The sequence below is a fragment of the Numenius arquata genome, chromosome 2 (genome assembly GCF_964106895.1).
Source record: "Numenius arquata chromosome 2, bNumArq3.hap1.1, whole genome shotgun sequence".
Lineage (NCBI taxonomy): Eukaryota > Metazoa > Chordata > Aves > Charadriiformes > Scolopacidae > Numenius > Numenius arquata.
The window spans coordinates 73,489,013-73,514,280 of NC_133577.1; the positions used below are offsets into that span (position 1 = coordinate 73,489,013).

The window sequence follows — 25,268 nt, forward strand, 5'->3', positions numbered from 1 at the left end:
ACTCTTCAGCTGGTCTGCTCAGCCATGGGGGGCTCTTAAATTCAGAGATTGAGGACATGGGTCCATGTCAGGCCAAAGGAAATCCAGGGACGGTGGTCCATAAGGAAGTGGTGGTCCACATAGAGAAGGCTCTACGTTAGGCTGGCAGATGAAAAGCTCATCGAGTTAAAGCCTGTTTTGTTTGGAGTTGAAGTGCTTTAAGGGGAATCAAACACAAACATCATGCTTGCCACATTGCATAGGAGATTTTGAGGGTAATAGTGTTATTATAATAGGTATGTAAACTTGAGAAAGTTTAATTATTATTGTGGCTTTTTTATGGGATATATCCAATCCCTAATTTCTCAGTCTTCAAAGGCTTTGCAAACACTAAATCACACATAAACACGTACTCTGTAATATAAATAGAAGCTTTGTGTGATGGTGGGATAAGTGGAGATAAAAGGTTAAACGATCTGTGGGAGGCCACAGGGAAGCCACTGTCAAGAAATGGGCTGCTCGTATCCTGGTCCTGTCTTGAATTCTTGTGCTGAATTCAGAGTTTGGGACTACAGCTCCTTCGTTTGCTCTTCTGTGGGAGAGGTGAATGGCTGTTAGCAGAAGAGAAGGTTGCCTGAGGTAGCAGATTCACATAGAAGCACAACGTGGGCAAGTGGAGATGGCAGAGATGGGGAGTTTTCTGCAAGGTGAGCTCAATAATAAATGTGTCGCGTGTGGGATGCTCCACTGACTGTGGGTTATGGCACCCCAAGTGCACCCACAGCCCGAGGCAGCTGGCTCTTGAATGGGGAATATACTGTGTGCCGAGAATAGCATAGCTTTATGTTTGAAGATACTTTATGCTAAGAGCATGTGCACAGTAAAATACATACTAAATGCCTTCCAGTGTGCACCCACCCTAGCTCTCTGCAGGCTCCTTTCCTGGTACAGAAGGGTCGTCCTGAGTTAATGGTAGTACAACCTCCCATAAATCACTTGAGGCAAGGTTTTGCTCGAGCAGCTTTTGCTCAGCCGACTTTTGAAACGTAGAGATTGATGCAACACCGGAGGCAGAGCCAACATGAAGGAACAGCGCAGCTGAAATCAAGAGTGTAGGGATGGCTGGGGCAGCTGACTGAGCGGATGGCTGGAGGCGGTGAGCTGTGCTACAGAAGACACAGTTCAACTACTCGTATTCACCTGTGTTCGTGTGCTTACAGGCATGTGCTGGGGTTAGCTGTGGCAATAGATCACTTTGGTGCAGAAACCAGAGGCAACAGGGAGGCTATAGTATGGGAAAGGATGCAGGATGGCCACGGCTACCAGGTAGCAGTCTGATTGAATAGACCTTGGTTTATTATCAGGGTTGTAATTCACGTTTTCAATACAGTCTCCCCAAAGCTGGTCCTGAGCAAAAGCTGTAGATCCAGGACTTTTATACTGAGGTGTGAAATGAATCCAGGACAAGAGAATGAATTTTGCACCTGGCTCGTGCTTGTAAGGAGGCAAACTTGAAACTACCAGCCATGTTGTGGAAGTTGGCATTGAGTGCAGCTCCCTGGCCAATACTTCTCCTGTTGATGGTCTGGACAGGATACAAGAAGACGTTAAGGGCTCTGAAAGACAGACATGACTCCACTCTGTGGCTCTGGCCCACTCGTGCAGGAGAAAATGTTCATCCAGGCAGCAAAGCGAAGTGGCAACATTGCTGCTGTCAACAAGCCCCACCGCAGGGCATGATTCCCAAGAGCAGGCTACGCACATTCAAGTCATGGACAGGTGGAGGGATGCTGAGACCAGCATTACTGAACTGATGAGTGCCACCTGGCCGACTGCTGCTTTCCGTAGCGCCCTAATGGAGCATCACATGGGAAGAGGCCTGCAGTGACAACAGATCCTCCTCCCTCCTCTGGGCTTTGAAGGAAAGACACAGGCCAAAGAACTGTATGGCTTGTTGACAGTGTGCAAAAATATCATCATTAAGTGGTTCTTGTGGTTTTAGGACATGTTTTTGGAACAAGAAGAACTTTAGATAGGTGTCATAGGAAGCGGCTGTGCAAGAATTTGCTCCAGTGTCATTCACCTCGGGGTTGTGGTTGTGCAAACAAGCCTTCAGCCAAACGTTTGAGACTCTGGAAGTTTATCCGTCTGAAAGCAGTGAGCCTGCTCCTAGGCAGGCATGACTGCAAGATCAGGTCCATCATGACAGACCATAAAATCCCACAGGAAGCTGCTCAGAAGTGGGCACTGGGCATCTATCGTTTCCTCTTTCTTCCTCCTCTTTTTGGTTTTCTTCTTCTTTCCCCCTTCTCTGTTACAAAATTGGAAATGGATGTGTTATTTTTCAAGCATTGGGCTCTAAAATAGAGCCATGATAATACCTTTTACTGAAGCCAAAAGCAGTAAAAAAATAGTGCTTCACTGGTCACTGTGGAGAGGGCTCAAGCTGTCCAGTTGAGCGGTGTACATTGTTAATATATCTCCCCCATATAGACTGGAGCAGCTTAACTTTCCCTGTCACATCACATCTTTGGCTTGAAGTCAGTGAAGCTGTTCCTTAAATATTCAGTATTGCCTTAAACCAGGCCTGTGTCACAACACGCGCATTACATAATATTTTCTATCTTTAAATCAGATATATGGGGACCTTACATTCATAAACTGTGCTGAACTGACAGCAGCAGCAACGGGCAGGTCCCACTTCAGTGGTGGAAAGGATGAGATGCTGGTAGCTACAGCGGCAGCTCTCCACACGCTGCGGTGCGGTGATGGCTTCCTGAGCCCTTCGCTAGCCAATGTGCAAGGCATGGCATTTCTTCTCCAGGCTGACAAGCTCCAGCGTGGAGCCGTGTGGCCGGAGCTCTTCCCTGTCCTGACCCAGGGCTGCAAGGCAGTGCGGGCCTGGGGCTTGCTGCTGCCTTTTCTGCCTTCTGGGAGCCTGCCCTCCAGTTCTGGCTTCTGAGCTTCGGCAACAAAAATATCCTCAAATATCCTCCCCCACCTCACTGTTCATGGTTTTTTTGGTGTCTACCCCACACAACGTGATGTCTTCCTCTCCCAGGCTCTGCCAGCAGAGCAGTTTGTGCAGCGGCTCGCTTGGCTTATGTTGCATAAATTGTGGAAGTGTTTATTTGGTTTAAATTAAAAACAAAATAAAATTGGCAAGGTCTTTTGTCAGGCAGATCGGCTCCCCAGTCTGCTCCTCAGATGGGTTGCAGGCGGTGGTACAGGGGCGAGAATGAGTTCAGGGGACAATGAGGCAGGGATCCCCACTGAGCCCCTTGTGTCATGATGACACAGCCCTTGGGAGCTGCTTCCCTGGAGTTACAAGATCGACTCAACTGCTGGGATTTTTATTTTTTTATGATTTTTTGGAAAATGATGCACTCAGGAATTTACTGGCCTTCCAGATACACTCAGTTGTTGATATATCTGAGATGTCTTTTCAGGGCCAAAAAAGATGCAGAAGGAGCCAGAAATGCTGCGAGCAGGTACCCTTCCCTTGCAGAGTGTTACTGTAGCTGAACGTGGCTCTGTAGAGCAGAGACGGCTAACACACAGTGATGAAGTTCACTCTCTAGACTTGGCCACAAATTCAAGGTTGCCCTTGGTATTCAGATATACTGTGGTTTTTACAGCTGGCAAGGAGAGAAGATATAGGTTGGGTTTCCCAGGTGAGACTTGAGTTGGCTGACTGCTGGAGATCCAGACCAGCGAGTCCCATCATAGAGCTGGTTTCATGTCGGTGGGCTTTGGGGCATCCTGGTCAGGATCAAAGAGAGTTTCTACTCTTGTTATCTTCTTTGGAAGAAAACGGAGAAGCAAAAGCACATTAGCAAGGAAGAATAGAAGCAGCAGAATGTGGTAGGGATTGAAACAACACACGTGCATTTCGAACCAGATGTTAGGCTATGCTACATTTTACAGAGTCTGCATAAGTACGACCATACAGTGTGTGCGTGTGCCTGTCAGCTCCCTCCTCCCTTCTCGGCGCAGATCCTGGTGCACAGATATGCTAAGGCACAGTCTCTGCCCTGATGAGTTTGCACTGTAACTAGATGCGGCTGGGGGAGGAAGAGAGCACCAGGGCATGCGGTGGCTTGTCTGAGGTTACACTGTGGAATAAAATGGAGAGCAGCAATTCCCATCCTGTCTCCAGTGCTCGGCCTGTTGGGTACCAAGATCACAGTGCAGCTTTTTATGCTTACTTACTGCCCTCTGTGAAGCTCGATGCTTTATAGGTATTGATTATTTAAGCTTTGAGTTGTCTCTGATAGAGGAACATTATAATAATTATTAATATAGAAATTATTTGAAATTTAACCAGAGATAACATTGCAAAGGCAAAAAGCAATATCTAAGCCAATCAATTCTTGGTATAATGTAATTAAATGAGGCTTAAACATAAAAAGCATTAATGCAGCTTTAATGGCATTAATTGGTTTGGGTTTCTTAAGAAGCAGTTGAGGAAATACAGAATGAAAGGGTGAACTCCTGGTCATGCTGAAATGGATGGGAGCTTTGCCATTGATTTCAGCGAAGCTCGAGTTCCTCCAGCCTTGCATCAGCAGCGATGCTGAGCTGCCCGCCCTGCCTGTGTCATTCTGGCTGCTGCTTCCCCTCCTTACTCACCGCACAGCTTCCTCTGGTGCTGGATGTGTCATTGAAGTCACATCGCCCCAGCACTCAGGGGGGAATGGGGATGAAGTAATGCTGCTGCCTGAATCTGGGCCTAAATTGCATCCTGATTTTTATTCATTATTGGGTACAGAAGATGGAGACGTTCTCTGGTGCCTGCTGTCTCGATCCACCAAAATAAGACTAGTCATGTGCTTAACTTCAACCACATGTTTTAGTGCTGTAGTGGCTCGGGTCTGAAGAGGCTGTGTAACTCCTTTTTCTCTGCTTTTGCTATTATTGTTAAAGCTGGATGTTGCAGCCAGCACTTCTGCACATTTTTATTTTTTTTTTTTTGCCTTTTGGAGAAAAAGAGAGGAATTTACTTTTTCTATCACCGAGGTTGCTAGCAGTTAAATTGGTCTGTGCTAGGCTTGGAAGTGCACGTCTGCTGTGACAGTGGGCTGAGTGAAGGGGGTCCCAAACGTTCCCACTGCTGCTGGTTGCCTGCCAAGAAGTTTGTGCAGGACTGGGGAGTCGTCTCAGAGGGACATCTCTTTCTGCCACAGACCTGATCCTGTAGGCTTTCAGCATGCACAGCTTTTCTTGGAAATTATGAGCATGCAGGGCTGCAAGATTGGTCCTATCATGACAATTTCCTGGTGGAGGGAAAAGACAGAAACTATTTTTAAATGAAAGCTTTGAATCAGAGGAATATTGCAGAGTGCAGCAAAAAATTGTGTCAAAACCCTGGAATCATGGACTTGGCAGTTTTCTCATGCCAGCGGTTTTCTTCTCTTCATGGTTTTAAGGCTGTGTTTTTGGAGGACCGGGCTGAGTGTTTTTCAGCAAGAAGTTTCTGTTCTCCCTGGTGTGCGTTATCACAGCAGCAGCATCATTTTCTGTGAGAGTCAGGCTGGAGAGGTGTGCTGTGTTGTGTTCATAGAGGTGGGACTTTGCAAAAAAACCTGTACTCTGCCTTGCACACAGACAAAATGGTTCTCCTTTAAGTTTGACCAGGAGTTCATTATTCAGCCTTTTTTAGGTTTTGTTTTTGGTTTTTTTGGTTTTGTTTTTTTTTTTTTTCCCTTCCAGATTTGGTTTTATGTTCCTACCTTGGTGTATATTTCCAACTTTTCCTTCCAAGTTTCAGTGCTCAGTGGTCTCTCGGGAAAAGGAAATAAGAGAGAGCGTGTGACTTCTTCTTAACACTGGAAAATTATGTCCTCTTTTCCCCATCACTCGCTTTTGTATAGCTTAAGAATGACCCAAAGGACTCTTGCTCAGGTTTTCATTTAAAACAAACCATCTGATTTGATCTGAGATCATTATTTTCCCCCAAAGCTCTCTCAGAGTGATTTGAACATGTGAAAACAGGCAGTTTATAACCACAATTGTTTCCCTGCCTTTGATAGAGTGGTCACTAGTCAACAAATGTAAAATTCACTGCCTCGGAGGGAGATGCTTTAGTTAATTAGTTACAATCAGTAGTGTGCTAAGTGACTCCCTGCTGCTTGCCCGTATATTTGCCTGCTGATCTCACTTCCTGGCTTCGCTGATCCCAGTCCATATATTGCGGCTGGTTTCCCATAGCTGCCCTGCAAGAAGGTGCCCAGAACCACGTTGTCACAGGGAAGATGAGAAGCATCTTTCTCTTGGGCCATTTTCTCTGCTCTGGAAACCTGAGGGGTCTGGGTGAGAAACTTCAGAGGTTTTGCTCTTCTGCTAACATGAAGTTTTCCAAGCCCAGCCTGGGTTTACAAATCGTAGTTTTGGTTGCATATTTCTGATACTGTCTTTTAGCATTTTTTCCCCTTTTTTCTTCACCCCTTAGCGCATTCTCGCCATGCTCTGTGCATTATCTGACTGCCTTCTTCCTCATTGCAAGGGGCTGCCTTTTCCTACTACTCTGCGCATGCAACTTTTGGTTGCTGCTCTGCATTGTCCCCACTGATCATTTTTGGGACTATGGGGTTTTGGCAGCCTCCAAGGGCTGCCTGTGGTTAACTGTGACCCCAGCTCCAGTGTAGTGGCTCTACGGGTGGTGCTGAGATGAGCGAGCCTGATGCTGCTGACACACTGTATTTGCAGAAACTCATCTCCCCCAGGCCTTTGGGGGCTTGTCTGCAGCCAAGGTACGTCACACTGTGCTGCGTAAACCACCAGGCAAAGTCTGACCTGGTGATGAGCAGTGCACAGGATCCTGTCTTACCCTTTACTGTTTGTATATTTGAAGTTAACTGTAAGGGAAAATCAACCTTGCACGCCTTTTGGCTTTTAGTTTGAAAACTTTGGGGAGAGGCAGCCGTAAAGCCTGGCATTCACCCAGCTTTTGCTTTTTTCCAGGCGACCTGGTGTCTCGAGCAATGCACCACCTCCAGCCCCTCAATGCCAAGCAGCACGGGAACGGGACTCCCATGCACCAGAAGCAGGGATCGCTCTACTGGGAGCCGGAGGCTCTGTACACACTCTGCTACTTCATGCACTGTCCACAGATGGAGTGGGAAAACCCCAATGTGGAGCCGTCAAAAGTCACGCTGCAAACAGAGAGGTAAGAGCCGCTGCACGGTGCTTAATGTCGTGGCGAAGACGTTTTGTTAATAAATCAGCCTGGCTGGCTAATTGCTAATTACAGCTTGCACGTGAGAGGCTGCGGAGCAGTCTGGTTTGGTTTAGGATCACCTCTTTGAAATCCGTTTCTCTCGACAAAGCACTGCGTGGCTGACCCAATATATATCAAAAGTGACACCCAGTGGCTACATACAGCAAATTGGTTCCAGATGTGCACTCGGGAGAGATTTCCTTTTCCTTTCGTTGTTGCTCAGCTATTCTGTGTTTTGGAAAAGAAAATAAGAACTTCTATTTCTGGCCTAGCAGGTTTGGATTTAAATGTGTTTTTTCTACACATTAATGGGGCTCGACAGCTGTGATTGGGGAAGTGGAAAATGAATAGAGTAGTGTGTAGAAAGAAGAGGTCATTAAAGATGCTGGCCTCCAGCTGTGCCGAGTACCTGGGCACAGGAGTAACCTCAGGGCTGCTCCAGATGGGGATGTGACAGGCACCATCATTGCTGCTGTTGTCCCTGTCCTGGAGATGGCCAGGGCAGGGGGGGCATGCCTGGGGTCCCATCCTGGCTCAGGGTCTGCCGTAAGGTGAGAAGGAGACACCCCTGAAACTGGTGATGGGGTTACCAAATGCCTGCCAGCAGGCAGGATGCCCAGTGCAGGGCAGCTCTGCACCCGGGTGCTGCAGAAAGCAACCAGAACAGCTTTCCGGCCAAGAAGATAAAGCCATCTCCTGTCAAAAGGCCAGTGTACCCTCTAGTAGCACAAACCTCCACTGGTGTGCTGAGGCACACTGTGCTGTTTCCCTGCCGTGCTTCTCACCAGCCCTAAACCAGGCTTCCCCGGTACAGAGACAAGAGGAGTGGCTGGTGCTTGGAAAGTGCTGGGTATTCGTTTTTTGGATGGATATCATGGATGCAAATGCAAACTGCCTTTTTAAGCTGGGCTCCACATTTACATCCCAATGTATATACTGCACTATACATGTGAGCCAAACTCTGATCTGCACGTGTGCCCTGAGAACTGCGCATACGGGGCTTGGTTATTGTTTCTGTACGAGGTCTGCATCTCAAAAGCAGCATTTGAGAATCTCATGGTATGTGTAATCGTAAATGGTATATAATATGGTATCTTCATTGAAATAATTTTGTATTGATTCACAGAATACAAGATGAAACTCTGGCATTAATGATGTTTCTGGGAATTTTGCCATTTGCCTTTGGATGGCATTTTGTTTCTTTTCAAGTTTGGGTCACTCTGTGAGCATGTTTGTCGCTTTTTGCTCTATTGTTTCCAAAGTATGAAAAAAAAAAGAAAAAAAGAAGGGAAATGACAAGAATCCAGAATTTTCTCATTTTTCTAAATTATTTTTAATTTCATGACTTGTCAGCCAACCTTGTTATTGCAGAAGGCTTAACTCGTGTCCCAGAGTGGTTAGTATGCACAAAAAATAATCAAAATTAAAAAATACCCTCACCTGATCTGTAGTCCCCATCTGTGGGAGTACTGCCACTGGAACCACTGGGAATATAAAGGTGAATAATGCTGAGGCTTTGGTTTTGTAAGATTTCTGCAGACTTCCCTGTGGAAAGTGAAAAGGGCAGGAATATTTGAAAAATCACTTTTAGCATTTGCTTTAATAGATTTTCCTTTCTCTGAGGTCGCCTTAATACATGTTCTCATCATTAGAGCAGTTGAAAAGCTGATTATTTAAAGCAATTGTTCTTCTTTGCTTTATTTTGAATACTCCATCTGGCAAGATGTCTTCCTTTGGCAGGCCAGTTTAGCAACTGCGGTGTGCGGTTAGGGCCAGAGCAAGTACTCGGTGTTATTGCCAGGAGCTTGTGGTCACTTTTGGAAGGAGCAGATACTCCTCCTGTTGCCTAATCAAACATGCGTTAGTACTTAGCGCTGGAGTGGGAGCGATGCAGGGTTAAGCACGAGCTGGGATATTTCCATGGGGTTGTGCTCTGGAGCTTCACCAGCTGGATGCAACCATCCCGTGCTGCTCAGAAAGGAGATCTGTGAAGCTGATTTCTCCTTAGTGCTCTGAGGAGCCTCCCTACCTATTTCCTTTTTTATACGCGAGCAAGCTTTGTGGTCCATGACTTGCTTCTGGTGGTTTTGGTTTCCATGATGGGCTTTTGTGCGTTGTGATGTAGTAAGTTTGTTAAACATGACGTTTTTATATGCAGAATATTGGCAAGCTTTGTGCCTTATCTGCGTGCCTTATTCCCTCTCTTCATCTCTGGCTGTGACAATCACTTTTATGTTGGAAGAAGCCCAGAAGGAAGCAAGGAGGTCCAGGTGTCTTTCCCCATCCTTGGCCTCTCTGTGTCCCTGCTGGGGCTGAGAAGCCACGACTGCATGGATCTGGCTGTAGATGGTATTTCCATGAAACGGGGGTTGTCCTTGGCTACTTGGCTACCGTCTTGGCGCCTTCCTCCTTGACTGTGCATGCCCAGTGTGGAGGGGGTTGTGGGATGTGGCCAGAGAGCTCCCCCAGCACTTGCAGGTCTCCTTCCCGCTCATCTCCAGCCCACCTGGATTTCAGCTCTGAACTGGGTTGAATTAGGAAGCCACCAAAGGCCCTGCATGTCCATCTGTGGAGGCTGGATATGGGGGGGGAATCTGAAGCATAATCTGCACGAGCAGTGCAATGGCAGACCTGCCTGGCGTAGCACTTTCTAGCATGGGAAGCGGTACCTCCGTCAAAGTCTTGGGGGATGCATAAAATGGGATGTTTACCTTTGAATAAATCCGGCGCTTTGTTTCTAGGGAGTATTTTCTAGGGAGCGTTTCTCTGTGTTTGCTCTTCATGGAGGTAAAGAAACAAGAATGCAGTGTGTTTTTAATAGTGTTTGTCTTTACATAAAATAAAAGGGGAAAATGATTATCCAGCGAGGCTCTTGCAGGGGGGCTGCTTTCATGGGAGGGGTTTTGGAAAGTGGCCAGGATTGCTCAGAAAACCTGAAAAAGATTCCTCACTTCCTAAATGGCAGTAAACCTAACCATAAGGTGGATGTGTTACCCCTTCCCACCCCAAATTCATGTTCTTCTTTCAATCTGGTCACTTTGGAAGAAACACTCTGTTTTTTTGGCTGTGTCACTGGCACCAACACAAGCCAGTCCTGATGGGGTGGATTATCTAATGGCCCTGCGTACCATGTAGATGGCTGTTTTGGCAGTCGTGGAGGTATGGGAGGGGGGTTGGACCTGTTTGAGAGGTCCCCCTTCCCTAATGCACGCAACTGGGACTTGATGGAGGCATCTGTCTTATGCCTGGTGTTGCCTATGAAAGCGGTCCCTCCTTCAGTGCCTCCACCTGCAGGCATCTGCAGATTATTTAGGTTTGTTCATTCTTTTGCTTTCCCAGAAATTAAAAAAAAAAAGAAGAAATTGTAGATGATACCACTGTTACCAAGATTTCTTTACTTGCTTGCCGCTTTTGGTTTAATAAAAGGATCTGTCCCATGGTTGTGTTTTGCTTCTCAGCCTCTATAACACTTCCAAAATTATTGCAAGTAATTTCTTAAGCACCGGAAAGCACAGAATCTGTAGTTGCAGATTTGTGTGATGGCTTTTTCCTTAAATGGTTCCTTAGCCACTTTTATCCACAGCTGTATTGACAAAGTCCTCATTACTTCCTAACTCTCCATGTTCCCCATTAACAACTCATTGAGAAGCAGCGGCTCAGCAGCTCAGCCAGTCCAGAACTACCCATTAATTCTGCTCACGCGGCAGCAAAGTTCCTTCTCCAGCATTTCCTCTGCTGCTCCGTCTTGGAGGAGCATTAACTCCCTGTACATCCTGGCAGCCTTTAGCTTTTCCCCTTGAGTCTTAATTGAATTGATGGATACATGTCTGGTTTTAACCTTCTTTTCACTTTCCTTCACTACTTTTCTCTGTATGTGGAGTAATCCCATAGGAAGCTCTCCTGGGTGTTTTATTTTTCTGCCTGCCTTGAACACATACAAAAATGCAGGTCCCCTGCACACGCACACACATGCAAATTGTAGCCTGTAGTCATTTGTGATTAACTGGAAGGGCTTGGGTTATCATCTGATTTTTGTTTCATGCTTTGGATAGTTATTAGTGTACGTGGCTAATTAATATGATACAACCCTCTTAATGAGAGGACCGTTACACTGCTATAAAATAACCTGAACTCATCCAGAGCACCTTCATAACTGGTAAAGCTATGTCCATTGTACGGATTATACCTGTAGAACAATATCAGTAAGAAGATAACTAGGGAAATGTCCCTGATTTTGTCCCTGATTTAAATTATTACGTGGTACAAACTCCACGGGTAGGTCAGTCTCCAGCAAAAGCCAGCAGAGAGTGGAGGGAATGATGGGGAATGCTGATGAAGAGCAGGTAAAGTGCTAGCACTGGGAATGTGGACGTCCTGCTATGAAACATATTCACCTTGTAACGTATATCTGAAGAGGACATTACACGTGCTTGATGTGCCAGTATGGCATAGCTCTGTGTAACCCTATATCATTTTATCCATTGCTTAATTGAAAAATTCAGATAGTAAAACTGTGACCTCACTGAACTCAAAGTTAACACCAGCATTGATTTTGCTGGGAGCCTCTGAAAAGAAAATCCTATTCCATCCTTACGTAAATCCTCTAGATTTGCATCCTAAATGTCAAACTTCCCACTTTTTAAAAATCCCTTCAGAAGTGGTATTGGCAGCTGCCTGCAGCATGTGAGACTGCACATGTTACAAGAAATAGTTCAGGCAGTATTCGTAGCTGGGCTGTCAGACAGTATATCCTTGCTGGGCTGTCAGACAGTATATCCTTGCTGGGCTGGGGCTGTTTTCTACATTTAATTTATCAAGCTAGACTTAGGCTGTCCATGGGATGGCTGTAGGATTTTTTTTAAATAGAGAAAACTGCGTGCAGCACTCTGAGAACAGTGCGTTACCCGGGCCATTCTGCACCACAGTCCCAACGTTGGCGTCTCTTCAGGGATTTACGCCACAGCCAGTCGTGTCAAATCTGATGTTGAAGCTGCCTGTGAAATATTCCCCCGTTGTGGTTGCTGGCCGAGTCATCACTTTGACTTGGTTGTGTTTGTGTTCCAAGTCTCAACCATTAAGGTTTTTAACACAGGAGAGGCAACAGGGACGGCGCATTTGAGCACTGGATGGAAGTTCAAAACCCGTGACTTGCAGATACCCTTGTGCGGGCTCTGAAGCATCGATGTCTTGGTACATGAAAGCCTGAGGGTAAACCCTCCCTCTGCTTAGGTTGTTCTTACTGAGGCTTGTGTGAGAGCAAGGAGAATTGATCCTTCCGCCTGAACAAAATGCAGAATTGGCTTTTTCAGAGGCTGGTTGCTTGGGTAACTCTTAGCTGGGCTTCTGGGGTGGCCGAGGAGCTGCCTAGCGTGGGAGAGCTGAGTGGGCTCGTGTGGTGCATCAGTCAGCACTGCCAGGTCCCTGGGCAGGAGTGGGCCTGGCAGCCTTCTGAAGGCCAGGAATACAAGTAGCTTATGGTGTAAATATAAAATATTAGTTTTGCAGCCCAGAAATCTGTCTGAAATGTATGCTAAACATGGGAAAAAACATGCTTTTTTATCCTCCAATAATACTAAAAGCGGACTAGCATTGCATATATGGTTTCATCATATGTTCTAAATGAAAACTGTCAGAACTGAGAAGGCTTTTTGGTTTGTACGCTGGGATTTTCTTAGAAACCACTCATAAAAACATCAGCATAAAACCAAACAAATGAAAAGACCTTTTCCTAATGTTAAAGTTGCTGACTCATATCTGCAAGCAGAAACATCTCCCTATCTTTTTCTAGACAGGCTTTTCATTGCAAAAGTACAGCCTTCGGCTTCTCAGAAGCGCTGTTAAATCTACAATTGTAAAAGCAATTGGTAAAACAGCAGTGACCTGCGTGGAGGACTTTGGCTGCCATTGCCGTGCAGTTTTGCAGTCACCACTCCTTGGCTGGAGTGAATGAAGAACTCAACACCTACCACAGCAGCAGCATCCTCAGTAGCTAAAAGATCCTGCAAACAGAAATAATCCAAAGCAATTGCAATAATTGAACCATACAGAAGGTGTTAAAGCAAAGTCAGGTCTACACAGCTGTGTACACTTCACAGCTGGTAAAACTGAGGTCGGGACAGTGCGAGGTGGCTGTGGGAATTCACATCTGAATAGGATTAGCCTTCGGGAATTTCTGCATTCCCATCCTGATCCAGACCATCAAGCCAGTCCTCTCTGTAGCGGTTGATTTAATATATGCAGTGAGTGTGTATGTGTGGCAGGGCAAGTGCTCAGCATCTGAAGAAGAGCAGTGTGAAGTGCCCCTGGAAATAAGAGAGGCTGCTGTGCTGCACTTGAAACGACGATTTTTTTCTTTGAGCACTGTGATTATTTGGGGAAACTTCTCCTGTGTGCTTGATGAGCTGCTGGACCACTCTGCAGGCTCTGCTGTGAACAAGGGGCTGGTGGCCATCCCGAAATAGCTGTGAGAGAGGTGCTGGGCGGCAGGAGGGAGTGAGGAGGGATGCTTCATGAAGGGAGGAACTGGAAAAGTGAGGGTTTGTGGGGCTCTGATAATTCCCCTTTGTGTTGAAGTAGGGACCAGGGACGCAGGGCATAGAATGGTAGAATCATATGCTCCAAGAGGAGCTGGTTGTCCCCTTGCCAAGGATGACGTAGACAGTGCCCAGAAGGGTCCAGCCCTTTGGGATCTGCTTTTTGTTGACTTCCCCCATCCCCCTCCCACCTCCCAGCTTTTTTGCATGGGATGGGGATCGCTTTGTGCAGAGACCTCTCCCTGCATCCCCATCTGGCATCTTTTTCACCTTAGATAACAGTTCAGGAAAATACAAGCCTGTGCCAAAATGCATTCTTTATTTGGGACATTGCTTAAGCTCACGCTTAACTTTGAACTGCAGTGAATTAAAGAGGATGGGAGCACGTGTTTAAAGTTTAGCGCAGGTACAAGGAGAGGCTGGAGAAGGAGATCAGGGTACTCGCCTACCTGCGCCCCTGTCAGATGCTTCTGCAGTAGTCACGTTGCTCCTGACTTCCCACATCATTCAGGTTAGAGTCAAGCCCAGCACATTCCTATGGTGGTTAGATTAATTTCATTAAGACGTGGGCTTCCAAGACGTATAGCTAGGTGACTTACCTGCTATGTGTCTGCCCTAGGACACAAAAGTACCAAAGTCTCCTGGTTGTTACCTGCCTTTGTACAGCAGAGATAAATCAATATATACACCAACAATGTGATGCATTCGTTTTTGCACAGTGTCATTTGAAAAGTGAAATATGTCTCACTGATATCGTGCTGTCTTGTGGGTTGGCACCTCCCTATAACTTCATGTTCCTCTTTCTCTTTTGGCACACAAACAGCATTAAAAAAAAAATGATCCCCTTCACGTGGTGCATTGACTCTTGAAGGGTATTTTTAACCTATTGCACTCAACCATATTTGGTTCTCTTCTCAAAATACAAATTCCCTGACATGCTCAGATGTACAGTGATTGGGTGGTGGGGTTTTTTTTTGCCTTGGGAAAAGGAGTGTAACATATTCTGAGCAAGCTCCATGTCCTCACATAAGGACTGAAATTAGGCTTTATAGAATATCCCTCAGCTTCTGCTGAACACCAGTTCTCTTCCCTTTTGGGATTTGTTGCATCAAATAGCTCATTTCTGTTTCTCAGTTGAAGTTTGCAAGACCAGGAAAGAAAAAAAAAAATGCAATTTTATAGTGCAATTATCACAATTCCTGTAAATAATTTTATTTTGTCTGCTCCTTACTGTGGTGGGGCATATTTTCTGCTGGATGAGTTTCTCACCTGCATGAGAGAGGAGAATAAAGGGTGAACCCCTGAGTCCCGTGTTCAGCCATGGCCCTCTGCTCTTCTGTTTGCCCAGCAGATGCTATAGGAAGGTTCCATACAAGTCTGTCTTCGTTTCTCTGACCCAGATTGTGTTTGCTCATGCAAACCATAACCTAGAATTGAGTTTCCCTTTAATTGTTTTCCTACCATCAAGTTTTGTGGGTAACTATATGCATTTTTACACTTCCAGTGTGATTTGCAGCTCCTTCTCTGCTGTTTGCTCAGCAAGTGATGAAAACAACTCCCACTGATCACTTGTCCCCAGCTACTTAACGCTGCAAGAGAAGGGTCCCTTCTGCTCTGGAGATGTGTCACAGGTGACCTGGGAAGCAGGTCACCTTTCAGGAGCAGATACACCCCTGCTTCTCCCCTCTCCCTCCTCTGACTGCCGTCACCGTCACGACAAATGAGCTGAGTTACAGAAATCATTTCGCGGGAGCTGTGGGAGAAGATGTTCTGTCCTTATCTGCCTCCCTATGTGGCCGCGGCAGGTCTGGGGAAAGCAAAAAGCCTTGGAAACAAATGCAGCCTGGTCTTGAGGTGACAGTGACGCGTTTGAATAGAATAATGATGAAAGTGGGAAGTCAGCCAAAGATGTCATATTTCCAAAGGAGGTTGTTCTTTTAAGCAAGTGCCTGTGGGATTTGGGAACCTTGCATCGCAGGGAAAGTTGGTGGCCTCAGGGCTTCTCTGTCCTTCGGCGCTTGTGAAAAATATCTCATCCCTCCTCAAGAATATTAATATCAGAGCTATATAAAGTCAAGTCTTCAAAAGAGAAATAAATGGCATAAAGAGCTATAAATAGGAAAAGGATATCCCAGAATCAACATAATCTTAAATAATTTTGCTCAGGGTAGAACCTTTTAGGGTAAAGTTATATATTTAAAATGTAAAGTGTTTGCCTGCTGGGCACCTAATCCGGACCTTTTTTTTTTTTTCCCCTCTCCATGAAAAGGGACCCCAGAAGGAAAGCCAAGTAAGGGAAAACAATAAGGGAATAAAAATGAGCAGGAGAAGGGAAGGGAGCAAAAGTAGGGGATGATGCTGCATGAATAGGAACATTTCCAGTGTTAGAATGATACACTGAGCTAATAAACAGAGGGAATATACAGTTAAAAGGAGGGGGAAAGGGAGCCACATAGGAAATGAAACAAAAGAAAAAGGTTCAGGAGAAGAAGGTAAGAGCAGGTTAATTACAGACATTCCTTAAGGACAGTAGTCATTTACAAGTTTTATCTCTCTTTTTTATCCTTTTTAATATTACAGCAATTTTTATTAACATCCCTTAGCCATGGTATCTACTTAACAGTGTAGATGAAACAGTTTCACTGTGTCTAAATAGTTTTCAGCAGTCCTGACTAAATGCAGGACTTTCAGCATAGTTTTCAAGTAGCTCTTGGACAGATTTAATATTTTTTTAATGACTTTGCAAATTTTAGAATTTTATAGTATATTTTTATAATGAAGGATTTCTTCTACCCTTCTTCATCCCTTCCCCACACAGACTTTGTCTCCTGTGTACAGCTGCAGAGGAGACACTCATGTTGGACACCCCAGCTAGGTGATGAAGCAGGCATGAAAACCTGTTGGGGATGGGAGGGCGGTTGCTGCAGCCTGGGCTACTCTGGGGATTTTGCCTGCCTTGACCTTACAGGCAGTGACCTTCCAAGATGTTCAGCTGCAGATATTTATTTACTTTTTTAATTCCAAACTAGGACTTGAAGCTATGGTTCTTATTTAAGGTTTGGCATTTTTCCACTTGGTCCCCAAATAGTTCTCAGTGTAGATGGGGTTAACTCTATGCTGTGTGCTTCACGTAAGGCATGGCCATCTCCTTCTAGGACATGGGGCTGTCCAGATCTTGTGTACTGAAGGACTTAGATCTCCAATAGTGGGGGGCTATTGCTTGTAACTCCAATAGTTGCTCAAGTTGGGGCTCTGTCCCAGAGTCCCACCATCCACTGCGGGGGTTGGTTTTGTGTACTTTTGACTCAAGTGGCAGAACAGCTGGTACCCAAAGGTGTGGTGGTTTGATAGAAGGAACAGTAGGCTTAAAAGTGAAACGAAACAGCCTGGTTTCTGATGCTGCTCATCAATAATCTCCACAATAAAGCAGGATCAGCTGTAAAGGTCCCCGCTTTCAGCGCTGAGCACAAGTCACGCATTGCATTGGCAGATGCTGGAGACTTGCTCATGCGTCACCTCTCCATCCCCCCGGCATCCTGGGGTGGGGGCATCTCCTCTGTTTGCCCTGGTTCTTTCTCCCATTCCCATTGCAAAGTGGCTGGGGAGCGTACCAAGCCCAGTGCGTCAGACAGAGCAGAACGTGGTCCTGTGCCAGGCTCCTGCCCTCTTTTCGGGATACTCCGTGCAAAGGATGAAGGGGGAAGGGAGGGCTTGCCACGCGGGTGGACTGACCTCTCACAGGAGCCCCATAAATGAGCGTGGCTCATAAATCTCACTCTTCAAATAATCCTGCTCCAGAGACAGGGTGAGACATCTTGATATAGACCTGCTTGAAATTTGCTGAGCTGGTTTGCTCTGCCATACTTTCGTTTTGCTTGTTTCCTTCTCTGCGTGTGTGTGTATATATATTCTCACACACATATACACACATGCACACACACGCACCCCTCTGCTCTCTCTCTTCAATACCTGTTATTTTGATGGTAGTGTACTGTAGCATTCATGTCTGTGTGTGCTTTCCCAGGCCGTTCATTGTGCTGCCTCCCCTGATGGAGTGGATACGGGTTGCCGTGGCTCACGCGGGGCACCGTCGCAGTTTCTCGGTGGACAGCGATGACGTACGGCAGGCGGCGAGGCTCTTGCTGCCGGGAGTTGACTGCGAACCTCGACAGTTAAAGTAAGTCCACAAAGAAAAGCGGCGGCTTTCTGCGAAATGTGTCTCTCTTTCCTAGTGACAGCGAGCAGGCAAGGCAGGCAGAGGGCTCTGTTACTGCCTTGAGAGGTGCATGGATGCTCCGGCTCGTTGCTGTGTGCGTTGCAAAATCGGCTCCTGGTATTTGCTTACATCCGTGGATAAGCCAGTTGCATGGTAATGGGTGCCTGAATATCTCACAGCTGGATCGAGGCCGTAATCTGCACATATGGTTGTCTTTTGGTTTTGTTTTTTTGTTTTTTTTTTTATTTCTCTTAGTATTAGGTTCTGCTTGCTAATGAGGGGCTGAAATCTTCTGCTAATTGTCTGCTTCACGTTGCTTTGCTATCAAATACCGAAATGTAATTGGCAGGGCTGCAGATATTTTTCAGGGCTTTGTTTTCAGCATTAATGCTTAAAGGGCACATTATAACTTATAGGTAAGACTACCTCTTGCAGTAAAATTCTATTTTTCATGCTAATGTTGGTTCAAATTAGTTGTAAATGTCAGCCTAGATAATTTGACTTTTTCATGTATCAGATGTGACCTTTTGGGTTTGTAATGAAGTCTTAAAGTATTTATGGCCAGGATATGTTTTTAGTATCTGTATTGCCTTATTATTATGTACATGTATAAAAGCATGATCTAGGGCTGTTGTGGAGTCAAGAATATATTTGGCTTTGATTTTCATATGAAAAGGCATTCTGAATCTGCCAAAGTAGAAATTACTCACTGTTACTGCTTCACAAATTTGTACATAAAACCCAATTTTCAGCGGTCTGCCTCTTAATACAGCAATAGATGCATTCTTCCCTGCAACACAGAAAGCAGAGGGGTGATCTACATGATTAGCTGTGACAACCTGCATCGGAGCAGCTGCCTTCTGTTGTCTCTGGCCTTGACATGCTCTTTCACCACAGAGTATAATACTTTACTTCGAGATCTGCATAGGCTTTTTATAGTCACAGCTATTCAATATTTAATTGAAGAAATATGTTGAATTTCAAAAGCGAAATCCTGAGCGTTTCAGATTTCAAATCTGTAATTGCTTCCCTTTTGTGTGACCATCTTGGCCCTCATTTCCAGAAGTACAGTGTTTTGTGTCCCTACTGAAATGTCAGAACTTATAGGTACTGCGGACTTTCTGAAGCACCTAGCACTTGGTTTTGAAAAGGCACAATTGATTTAATACCTCTTCTAGTATTTAGGTAAGATTGCAAATCAGGCAATAATGTTTCTACTCTACATCTTCTGTCAAAAAAATTAAGGTAGATACAGTTAACTATCTGTGCATTAAAAAAACACAATATACTGTTCTTAAAGTTGTATTTTGTCAGTGTATGTGTGTGTGTATATATATAATGCTGTCAACTGTTAGGCAATTTTCCATGAGTTTCAAAAGCATTTGAAGTTGGGGAGAGTTGTATTATGCTACAGAAGAATTTATTAATTATGAGGAACAAATCAGCATTTAGTTTAAAGTTGCCAACAAGAATTCACTTCATAAAGAACAGGAGTGATTGCTGCTGTTGTCCTGCTTGTCCTGCAAGTGGGAACGAGCCTGAAGAGCGCAACCTGGGATTAGTCAGGTGGGAATGAAAAGAGAAATCATTCCTGAGACAAATTTTGGATTTTAGAAAGACCAGCCTTTGCGATGTGCCCTTATTTGACTGCAGGGCTCCAATTCACTCATCGATGTCCCAAAGTGACAATCTCACTCTGCTGTGCTGGCAGAGGTCTGCAAATAAGTGTCCGTGTACTTTGGGTTTATTTTGAAGTCTGCGCATACTGCCGATGTAGCGCAGCAGGTTCTTTGTGTAGCTGCAAATCAGGCCCTGCCTGCCTGTAATCCTGACATCAAAGGAAAGACCGAGCTTTTCTGAAGAATAATGTGAGGCATCAGGATGTTAATTTGAAACCTTGCAGCTTGTAATTTTTTATTTGTATTCAGTGCAGACCCTCAGCACTTCTCATTTCCACTAAGATGAGCACCAACCTTTAATGCCTTCCCATTAGGGAGGGAGTGTTTCCAACTATCAACTCCTCAGCAAGCATCAATTCCATAAATGCAAACACTGGGGGTGGGAAAATCCAACAACTTTACAGGGGATGGCTTTTTAGGTAAGCTGTGTGACGGATGACAGCTGGAGGATTTTAAATGCAGTTAGCTTGATATATTTTGTGACTTTTATAGAAATGGCTTAATAAGTAGAACCTTGAAACTGGTTCAATTTCTAGGCTTTTATTAGCATTCTTCTTTAGTCTCTAAAATATAGAGACCTGAACCCAAAAGTTCCCATGGTCCCACGTGATGTTGCATCATTCCGTGGTGTTGATTCACAACCTGTCATTGCAAACTCATAAAGCAAAATCAGCTTCCGCACTGGAAAAACACGCACACGGGGAGAGAGGAGGAGAGGGAGAGATTGGCAGGATCTCAAAGGCTATGAAGTTCAGGATCGGTTCGGATAAAAACCAAATGTTCATTCTTATCTGAACTACAGCATGGAAGTCTCCCAGCAGATTCGTCTGACACTTCCCAGCACAGTCACATACTCCAGCAGTGAGGTTCCCAATATGTGGCTTTGTAAATCATCTCTGCTTTCTTCCTGCCTTTTATTCGAATACTTCCTCTCTTTCTCTCCTCTTCTGATCCTTTTTTAGAAACCCTTTGCCTTAATTTCTTGCAATGTTTTCATCTCCTGAAAGAGGAGCTGCTCTTGCTCTGGGTAGAGGAATAAGGGAAGCTGGAATCAGGCAGGAGGTGCCTGTCTCCTTTCTAATCTCTCCTCGCTTTACTGCACCAGACATGCCAGAAAGTTTCTTCCCTTTCCCCGGCCTTGGGAGGTGAGCAGGGATGTAAATGTTTGCCTTCCCCCAGGGGGGAAAGCTTTAAGTAGAGCAGTTGTCTCCACTTTTTGCAAGGAGGTAGGTTTCATAGATGGATTGACTGCTGGATGCACAACAGCTGGCTGAGACTAAAGCCCGAGTTGTGTCCAAAATATTCTTTGTCATAGGGGGAGGCCAGGCTTAAATAAAGCCTTGCCTGTCCCCAGGCCCTGTTGGGCCACCTGAGGTGGCTGGATATAGTCACTGGAGAAGTGTGTGAAAAGTAGCTCTCTGCTGACGTAAATCTGGTGAAGCTGGATGCTCTGCTTCCTGCTTTAGACCTTTTATTAATGAAGGCATCAGGGGTGAAGGTAATTTGTTTCCAAAAGCGGGCATGGTGGTAGCAACTGTGTTGGACCTGCTCCTCTCCTGCAATAAGGTAATGTGGCTTCACAGTCTGCACTGGGTCTGGCTGGCTGCAAACAGATGCCTGGTTTTGGCTGCTCCTCATGATTGCACCTGCAAGGGCTACCTTTCCACTTGGTCCACCTAAACACAAGAAGCTCTTTGCATGTCTCCCTCCATTCTGTGGGACATATGTTTAAAAAAAAAAAAAAAAGAGACGAACCCAATGTATTAGGGATGTGCTGGGGAAGATTGCTAATGGATGTCCACATCTGGGGACTGGAGGCTGATGGCAGAGAAGTAGAGCAAGGGAGGAGCATCCTGTATTACTCAGCACAAAGGCTGCCGTGCTTTTTATCAGGGTCAGTGGCTTCACTTCTGGTTGCAATATATCATGGCAATCCTGGAGGATGTAAAGATGTTGGAACAAACTGACCCAAGAGAGGTGGTAATATCATGTGGGGGTCTGTTACATGGTCACTTCTGCACCTGAGTGGATAAAGGGCTATTTTATGGCCAGTCAGAGGTTAAAAGAAAGATATAGTCTGGAGTGCGAGTGTGTGTGCAGGCACACGTGTTCATTCTGATATCCAGAAATAGCAGAAATTGAAGAAAAATGCACAGACCCGAGTGCAATTCCCCCCTACAAAGGGCTATTCATGTGTGGTATTTGAAATATTTTCTTCTACCTTCAGCATTGCCTCAGACCTCTTAGATTCCAAGTCATCCCCTTTCTGGCTTCTCTGGGGAAAGCTGCTTTTCTCAGGTGTTTTTGGACCTGGCAAGCAGCCCCCTCACCCCTGAGAAGGACTCTGCTCTCTGCTGAAGGAAATCAGCTGGGCAGCATTTTCACTACTGGTGCTTCCAGTGGTGCATAGGGAGGTGTTTCACAAGATTCCAGCTTGCAGTGTCCAAGGATGAGGTTCTGGCTCCTGAACCCCAAATGGAGTTCAGGAGAAGGAGTGCTCAGCTGTGGGAAGGAATCCCACAGCTCAGCTGGAGAAGGAATGCCCTGCAGGGTTACTGACCTAGCCCACGTCATGTCCAAGGGACCTTCCTGGTGTCTGAATGAAAGGGAATACCAAATGTGGCCTCATGGCACAGATGTGTTGCCCATGAGGATCGGTGTTTCTCTGCAGACACAGGGAGGTGTCTGGAAGCCCTCTCAGGCTTATTAGTGCGCTGTCCCCTTGCCCAGCAGGCTGTGAAGCTCCTGGCTGGGATTTGGAGGAGAAGCAGAGTTTAGTCACCTTGAGGAGTGGTTTCTTCTTATCCATAGATGAAAAAGCTGGTGCCTTTCTCTTGTACTGTGGAGAAGCGAGATTGCTCCCCGAGGCATTTATTACCATCCGCCGCAGGCCACAGCTGCTTCACTGGAGGCAGGTGTTGGCAGGAGGAGCCTAGGACAATTCTGTAAAGAGGTCTGAAGTCCTTTTTGGCAGCTGTACCCAAAGGGCAGCAATGGGAAATGGCATTTTTGCCATCAGACTCCTCACGAGTGGATTCCCGCAGAGGTCTGTTTTACTCTTGCCCCATCCCATATTGATGTGCAGCCCGTGGAGACAGCTCAGCCTCTGGTACCAACAGGCTGCTGGTGAGGGGCATTGTGGTCCCATGTTTGCAGTCCCTGGTTATTGGGGGGATGCTGGAGGACAGAGCTAGGCAATGGGATTTGCATGGTGACCCCATTCGTGCAGTCAGAGCTCCCACTTAACATTCCAGTCAAATTTAGTTGGAGGTGGCAGCATCACTGCGGGTTGAGGCAGAGCTGGTGAGAGCAGGAGCCGGCACAACAGAGCTTGTGCCTGTGCACAGATGGAGAGCCATGATAACTTGATTCCTTTCAATTGCTTGCTCATACCCTTCAGCGGCATTTCTGAGTTGTGGCTGGGTTCCCTGAGGATGCTGGGCTCACGTATAGTGAACACAGCAAATATCCCTTTTCTTCTGTGACTGGCTGCGAGTCTGAGTCCTATCTCTGCTCCTGACCCTAGACATTACACATTTTTCTCCTCTCTTTCAGGAGTACCGAGTGAAATCGGTATCTGTAAGTGCTGGCCTTGAGGAGGCAGATGCCAATAGAGGCATCACCCAAGAACTTAAGTGAATACTTTGCCTCTGTTTTCAGGAAGAAAATCCTGGGGGAAAAGAAAAAATAAATAATAGCAACAAGGTTATGAAAAGGGAAGAACTGTAATCAAAAGGAGAACAAATTATGCAGCTTAATGCACTCAAATTGGGGTGACCACATAACCTCTATCCCAGCAATGAGAAAGAGCTGCCTCCCGAAATCAAAGGGTCAGAGGGAAATATTTTTAACAAAGCTCAGAGTGGTGCCATAACTCTAAGGATTAATAATAGTAATGCTCAACTTTTGAAAAGGATGAAAAATGATCCGAGGAAAATTCCAGGCTGTTAGTGCGAGGCCTTCGAATGTTTTTTCAAGCAAAGACTGATTAAAGACATGTTGTTGAGGGAAAAATGGGATAAAATGTGACACAGATTTTCTAAAGATAGATCATGCCAGACTAATCTAATAACTTTTTGATAAGATAACTGATTTTCTACCCCAAGGAAATTCAGTAGATTTCATCTATTTGGACTTGAGTGAACGATTTGATGCACTTCACGCAGGGAACTATTAGTTAAGCTGGATAAGACGGGGATTAGTAAAGGAATTGGAAAGTGATCAGGGGCTGGCTTCACCAGAGGTGGCAAGGGCTGGCTTGGCTGCAGTGGGGTTACAAGCGGAGATCTTCAACTGGTCTTTTTTAATTTTCAGAAAGGGTTTTGGCACAAATCTTAGCAGTGTGCTCATGAAGTTAAAATTTGCTGATGCCACAATGCTGAGAGGCATTGTCCTGACAGAGGAAGTTTGGGAAATCATCCAGGAAAAAGTGGATGACCTTGAGGGCTGGGACAAAAGAAATGGGATGAAATGCAGTTTTCCACAAATGGAAGGCAAACACATAGACATTAATTCAAAAAAATACATACTGCTGTGTATATATAACGTATACACTGTATATGCAGTATAAAATATACTATATTGGGAGCTGAGTATTGGAAAGGTGGTGGTAAAGACTGTAGAGCAGTATTTCATCTCAGAATGATTGTAAACCACAAAAGTGGTTTTTTTCCTCAGCCATGAAAAAAGCAAATGCATTTTGAGGATGAACAGGAGAGGTATTTCCAGTAGAAACAGGAAAATATTGGGTCCTCTGTACAAGAAAGTGGTAGGAAACGATGTGGAATTGCAAATCCTGTGTCCAGGTCAAGAAAATATGCACTTTGGAGCAGAGAAACAGACTGAGGTGATTCAAGTTTTGACAAAATGTTCTCTTGGAGGAAGACTAAAAGAAAGGGGCTCATTCAGCTGAGCAAAGTGGGTGTTGAGGGGATGTGTGACTTTTCTCTAGAAATACATCAGGAGTAAACACTGTGGAAGGAAAAATACACTCTAACGTGCAGCGTGAACAGAGGAATATGTGGATATTAGGTCATCAGTAAGTTCAAACTGAAAGTGTAGATGATCCAAGCCTTGCTGCAGCATAGGACTGGGTTTATTGACCCTCCAGTCCCATATGCTCCCGCAGCCACTGCCCCATTGCAGCCTTACTCAGGGCTCTGAGTTGCATTTACAGCTCTGATCCAGAAAGGTCTCCGGGCAAGTGCAGTGTCTGAGTGCCTTTGAAAACCTGTCTTTAATTGAAAATCAGTCCTAATTTCCAATTAGCCTTTGCCTGAAAATTACTAGGCTTTTCTGTCTAGGACCATCCCTCTTAATGAAGGCTCTCTAGGAAAGTAGTATTATCTTCCTCAAGACTAAAGCTTATTTAACATGGGAGCATCCTTGGCTCATTGTAGAGAGTTTTCTTAAGACTGTGGAAAGGGAAAAATACAGCAACGTAAAGGGATGCTGTGCTATTTTGTTCTTTCTGAGCAGTCTGTACCATTTGCCAAGTCATCTTAATACTATACCACACATAAGTAGTTCTAACTTGAAAGTGAAAAGAGGAAGAGTTGCATTTAATGTTTTATTTATGGAAATCCTGTGCTTGTACTAGCGCATGAAAATATAAATAGACTTCAATAAATAGAGATTTAAAG

The 25,268-nt window shown here is 45.3% G+C and overlaps 1 protein-coding gene across 2 annotated transcripts in view; it reads left to right on the top strand.

Annotated features, from left to right (window-relative positions):
• ABTB3 (ankyrin repeat and BTB domain containing 3) overlaps positions 1 to 25,268 on the top strand; it is a 177,978-nt gene that overhangs the window by 108,238 nt on the left and 44,472 nt on the right. For both annotated transcript variants that reach the window (XM_074164089.1, XM_074164098.1), the window contains 2 exons: positions 6,943 to 7,147; positions 17,756 to 17,908. In XM_074164089.1, the coding sequence (XP_074020190.1) occupies positions 6,943 to 7,147; positions 17,756 to 17,908 (358 nt within the window). The remainder of the gene's footprint in view (positions 1 to 6,942; positions 7,148 to 17,755; positions 17,909 to 25,268) is intronic.